The sequence below is a fragment of the Zingiber officinale genome, chromosome 9A (assembly GCF_018446385.1).
Source record: "Zingiber officinale cultivar Zhangliang chromosome 9A, Zo_v1.1, whole genome shotgun sequence".
Classification (NCBI taxonomy): domain Eukaryota; kingdom Viridiplantae; phylum Streptophyta; class Magnoliopsida; order Zingiberales; family Zingiberaceae; genus Zingiber; species Zingiber officinale.
In genome coordinates this window covers 84196372-84202274 of record NC_056002.1, presented here as the reverse complement: position 1 = coordinate 84202274, position 5903 = coordinate 84196372, and the positions used below count along the sequence as shown (strand labels likewise).

The window sequence follows — 5903 nt, the reverse complement described above, 5'->3', positions numbered from 1 at the left end:
GTCTAAAGCATGGAAAACCTAAGTAAGTTTCATGGCAAAAATTACTAAGAACATCATATACAAAGTTGGTTCATAAACAAGCTAGGACCCTTGTGATCTTACATGTCATATATCATGTAACTAATTTTCTATACTCAATTTAAATATAAGAGCATTAAACAACTTTCATATCATAATATCACAGAGGTCTTGAGCATATTAGAATTTTTTTCAAGTTTTTCTAAACTATCCATCTTATCATGGCCGAAAATCTAAAATAAGAGTTCATGAATTTCTAGCAATGTACAACATGCAATTCTTTAAGGGAACTCTATATTCTATCATACAAACATGTTTATTTAAATTTAAAGGTCTTCCTAACCCTAAGCCCTTTTCTTGGCCGAAACATATAAATGGATTTCTTTGGTTCTAAGTAACTTAGAAAACCAATAAAAACCCTTAGTAGTTCATGGGAGAAATTTTGTACTAGTTTAGTTAAACAATATTTTTCCCTAACCTCAACATATTTTTGGCCAAAATTCTAGGGTTAGGTACTCCTCTGATGAAGCATCATTCAAGTATAAAAACATGAAGAAAATCCTTCCTACATAGCATAGAAAGAATATCATGAAATAAAGACTTGTTTAAACCATCCTAGATTTGAAAACCCTTTTTTAGCCGAATTTTCTTAAATTCTTTTCTAGGTTTTCTAATCCTGATAGAATCCAAAAATCACATAAAAGCCTTGTACCACAGGTGAGGGGAAGTTTACATCCTTTTCGCTTGTGGATCTTAGGTATGGTGAAGAAGAAGTAGCCTCTTCTTCTAGTTCCTTTTCCTTTGATTCCTTTGCTAAGTCCTCCTTGTATCTTAGGCTTTCTTAGGGAAAAACTTGGCTTTGGGGCTGAAGATGGAGGAGAGGGAACTGTGGTGTTCTCGGTGAGGGAGAGGATGAATGAGAGAAAATGAGAGAAAAATAGTTTTCTCTTTTCTTGCTCCCTTTTATGTTAAGGGGGAAGAAGTAGCAAAATTGATTTTTGCTTTCCTTCTCCCTTAACCCATTTTCTATTTTTTTCTTACATTTATTTTATTTTCTATTTATTCTCACCATTCATGATAAAATAAGGGGGAATGAATCCCCTTAATCCCTCTGTAAGTTTTCGGCAAAATCAAAGAGGAAGAGGGAGAGAAAGGGAGGAAGGCAAGTTGCCTTTCTCTTGCTCTTTTCTTGTTTTCTTTTGGCTAGTTTTTACTCTTACCTTTATCATGAGTTTCCCTCCTTTGCTATCAATATCTTCTCTCTATCCCAATTGGTTTCTACTAATTAACTCTATGAATTATAATATAAGAGGTTCAAGGTTCAATCCTTGACCTTCACTTCTTTTTATTTCATTTTATTTCTTTTTGCTTCAACTCACTTCCTATTATTTTGCAAAATCCCACATTCATATATTCATCTTACAAGTTTAGTGGGTATTACAAAAATAACTTCTTCAAAAATAAAATTGATAAAGTAGAAAAATATTATTAATAAATTTACCAACTTACATAATCTAGATTTAGGTTACAAATCAAAGCCAAATCTAAAACAAAACTTCAAATTCCACAAACCTAATTATAATCATATACCCTTTAATTATGAAAATAAATAATAATAATAATAAAATAAGCAAAATAAGAAAATGACTTGTTTGACTTGATTGGTTATATGCTCATCTTGCCATGATCATGCATACGTTAAATTAAATGTTATATGTCATGTCATTTTATCCTTACGTTAATATGTTAAGTTAGAATGGTTAGTTAAAAAGGTTTAATTGACCCTAATAATATAGAATCAGAATGGATTAGGATGATCAAGAAAACTTTGTCGAAGACATGGGACTATTTAGGAAAAATTCAGAAAATGGTCCACTGTTGATATACAAGAAAGTTATATGTCTCGGCATTAACTGAAAATTTACTCTTAGAAGCTTACTTGATTAACTCAAAGCAAAGTTTGAATCTAACATAGGTTAAACAAACTTTTTGATAAATTTTTAATAACTTAAATTAATTAAAATAATATAAACTTTGATTAAACCATCACATTGTTAAATTAAATTAAAAATGATTAATTAACCAAAAGTCTAAACCTTAATTCAAAATCTAATTAAAAGTTAATTCATAATTAATAAATCAATAAATAATATATTAAAACTAAATTATAATTTACTTAAAATAAATAAAATTTTATTTTAAATTAATAAATAAATTTTTTTAATACCTTAAACACATTAAACCTAGTTTAAATTTAAAAAAATTAAAATTAATTAAAACTTAAATTAAAATTAAATAAAAACTTAACTTAAATTAAAATTTTAAATTAATTTAAACTTAACTTAACTTAATAACTTAATTAAACTAAAATTAAAGCATAATTAATTAGTTAAAACTTAAACTTAAATTTAATTTAAAACTTAAAAAATGAAAACTTAAACTTAAATTAAATTAACTCAAGTGTAATTTAAAGGCAAACTAAATCAACTTTAAATTAAAACTAAATTAATTATTAATTATTAATAAATTAATCTAATTAAACTTGAAAATCAGTAATTACTTAATAAGTTTAGCCTAATTAAATTGACACTACAAGAAAATCCTCATTCAACAACACTCAAACCACAACGGTTTTATGTCAAATCATTATATTTTTACCTTTTAACAATGGTTTTAACAAAAAATATTATTTTTTAACAGTTTTTTTTGACTTGCGACAATGGTTTTTAAAAACCATTATCTATTTATGTTTTTTTTTGGGCTATGACAACGATTTTTAAAGGCTATGACAATAATTTTTTAAAACTATTGTCTATGTGCTTTTTTTTTGAGATTACGACAACGGTTTTTGAAAACCGTTGTCTATTAAGTGTTGTTGAATACCGTTATTTTTTTCCTTCACCATTTTTTCCCTTCACCATTTTTTGCCGCCACATTTTTTCTTTCCCTCTCCTTGAAATTTTTGCCTCCGCATTCTCCCCTTTACCTTCTTAATCCCTAATCATTTCCGTCCAACCTACGATCTCTTCACCTACTTCACGTTTTTCTTTCTCATTTCCTCTCCAAGTCCTAAACCCACCGCCCCTTCTCCTTTCCTCTCTAAGCCCTAAACCCATCGCCCCTTCTCTGTTCCTTTCCAAGCTGCGCCACCGTCGTCTTGGACCACCAGAAACAGGTCTAGAGGTTGAAACAAGTTCATGAAGTTGGGTTAGCGCTCAGGAAACAGTACAAGTAGCATAGATGAGCAGCACTGACCCGCCGCCTGATCCCGAGACTTTCGCCCATTGGTTCCCGTTTCTCCTTCCGCATACATCTTCCTCTATTTTGTTGTGTCCCGGAGTCATCTGTCTACTCCTTTGATCACCGCAGCTATCAGCTAGAGGTGCTGGAGAAAGCAAAGAAGGAGAACACGATCGTCTTCCTGGAGACGGGTTACGGGAAGATGCTCATCGCAGTTATGTTACTTCATTCCTACGCCTTCGCGATTTGGAAGCCCTCGTGGGACATTGCCATCTTCCTCATCCCAACTATCATTTTGGTCACCCAAGTACGTGCTCCTCGTATGCTTTCCTTGGCTATCTTTATTGTCTTTTGCTTGTTTATATTAGTTGTGTTTTCAATTTTTTTTCTTTGCTCCGACAGCAAGCCAAAGTCATTGAGATGCACACTGCTCTTACAGTTGGTAAATTCTAGGGTGAGATGGGTGTCGATTTTTAGGACGCAGACACATGGAAGGAGAACTTGGAGGAGTTTGAGGTTCACTTTCCTTTTGTTGTTATGATGCTATCTGGTCTTGCTGCCCTATGTTTCTTATTCTTTCATGTTATTATGTATGTATAGCTGATGTATGGCTTAGAAAAGGTACAATATTAATATCATCGCATTAATAGTGTCCATCCCTGTCCTACTCACTAATTTTTCTTATTTGATTGTTCATTGTAGTGGGAGGATCAACTCTACTTTCAAAATACCATGTGCATAAATAAAAATTAATCCCATTTTGTTTGGTTGAGAATCTTCACAACCCCATGAGTTGTTGATTCCTTAACTATGCTGAGAGGATATCTAATATATTATATTGTCTAACCACACTTCCCCTCCTTTCTACTTTAGATGTTTTTCCTACCATATGACATAATCTTTGTCCTTGTTCAACAACATAGTTATGCATATAACACAAGATTTCTAACTGGCCAAAGCATTAACAGCATGAGTACAGTATTGAATATTTAACTTGCTAAGATTTGCATGATCTTTTCTTCCTTAAACACTTTGTTTTCTTTAAGCCTTTATTGACACAAATAGATATGTGGACCATCTTGTATCTTGCTCTACGATGTTCTTTTTATTATTTCTTTTATTCATTTTACAAGATGAAGGTGTTTATCATGATAAATATGATGTACCATTGTCTTCTCAATTAAAAATTCTTGATAAATATGCTAGCAATTGAACATCCTACGGTACGTCTAATTCTTAAGAAATTACTAAGGTACTATGCATGAAAAAGATAGGCATTAGACAAATAAGATATATGAAATGTTACAATCATTGCAAGCTAATAAATTAATGCATGGAACTGAACAATGCCATTTTTTTATATTTTATTATCTTCCATGTTTTTTTTAATTATTCTTCTAGTAGGTGGTGAAGCCAAGAACAAGCTGCCAGCATTCCTGGGCTACTTGGAATGTTTTAGAATATGTGAATTATAAACTCTTTGTTTTGAATATGGATTGCAATATATTCTTTTAGTTACCTTAACTGTCTAGTTGTCTTATCAATTAAATGCAATAAAAGTCTTTTTCCTTGAATTCTATGTGTTACATGAATTTTTAAAGAATCTGACCTGCTTTTATGTTCTTTCTAGTAAATGGGTTGAGGATGAGTTTCTTCTTCCTATGATGTAATCATAATCTTTACATGACTTGTAAGATAGATAGATGGCAATGGTGGATAATATAAAAAAGATCTTTTGAGTAATTTCACATCTTCAATAGTGTTAGTTTAGAACTTAATCCTGATTATGCATCAATTAGTATAGATTTGATTGTGTGCTCTGATCATTTGTTTGTATCAGTTTGTTGCCATATGGCTTGTCCTTATCCTAATTTTCTAGAATAATCCTTCTTTATAATTTACAACCAATGTATTGATCCTTAAAGAATTTAATGTTGTTTTTCTTCTACTGAAACAGGAATGGGATGCTTTGATGCTATCTAATTTTGCACTTGAGAATCAATTACACACAGCTAGGCAAGAGTTGAGTCATGCTTTGTATCAGGTATGAAAACTCTTAGACAAGTGCATGTTTTGTTTACCAGCTGCTTTATGCATCAGAATATGTTGTTTTTGCCTTTTATGCATGTAGCTATAACATATTTTTATCTTTAATTTGGTCATTTACTTTTCTCATTAAAGTTTGTTGTATGGATTAAAGCTTGAGGATATAGAAGTTTTGTCCAACTTAAACACAACGTCATAGATTTTACCAACATATTAAAATGAGGCCAACTCAAGTACAACTACATCAATAACTTCCCCTTAAGTTTCTGAAAAATGATTGTACCATAACTAGAGATGATACTATAGGAAGGTTCAAGTCTATCTAAGTACTCACTAGAATCCATGACCTTGCTTGCCATTCATGTATTCATGTTAGCTTCTAGGAGATGTTACCATAACTAGAGATCTCAGCATCCAAATCGTTACAAAGAAAATAACCTACAATCCAATGGAATGGACCAACTGTCACGCCCCAGGTAGTCCCTGTCCGAAGAAATTTCAGCAGCATCTCCCCTGTACGGGTGACAATATGAATCCAGAATACATATATCACTATACCTCGGCCACACCCGGCCGAAATAATACAATACAAATAAGAA

General features: G+C 31.6%; 1 protein-coding gene across 1 annotated transcript; it reads left to right on the top strand.

The window, feature by feature from the left end:
• Nucleotides 1-3258: 3258 nt before the first annotated feature.
• On the top strand, nt 3259-5395 carry LOC122019302 (endoribonuclease Dicer homolog 2b-like). The gene is made up of 5 exons (XM_042576784.1): nt 3259-3305; nt 3388-3565; nt 3661-3696; nt 5216-5302; nt 5390-5395. The coding sequence occupies exons 1-5, from the start codon at nt 3259-3261 to the stop codon at nt 5393-5395; spliced, it is 354 nt and encodes a 117-aa protein (XP_042432718.1).
• The last annotated feature ends 508 nt before the right edge of the window (nt 5396-5903 follow it).

Excerpts from the sequence above, each read along its gene's own strand:
- LOC122019302 (XM_042576784.1), top strand. The coding sequence starts at position 3,259 with ATGAGCAGCACTGACCCGCCGCCTGATCCCGAGACTTTCGCCCATTG. Across the intron at positions 3,566-3,660 it reads CTATCATTTTGGTCACCCAA|CAAGCCAAAGTCATTGAGAT; the intron begins GTACGTGCTCCT and ends TTGCTCCGACAG. Across the intron at positions 3,697-5,215 it reads AGATGCACACTGCTCTTACA|GAATGGGATGCTTTGATGCT; the intron begins GTTGGTAAATTC and ends CTACTGAAACAG.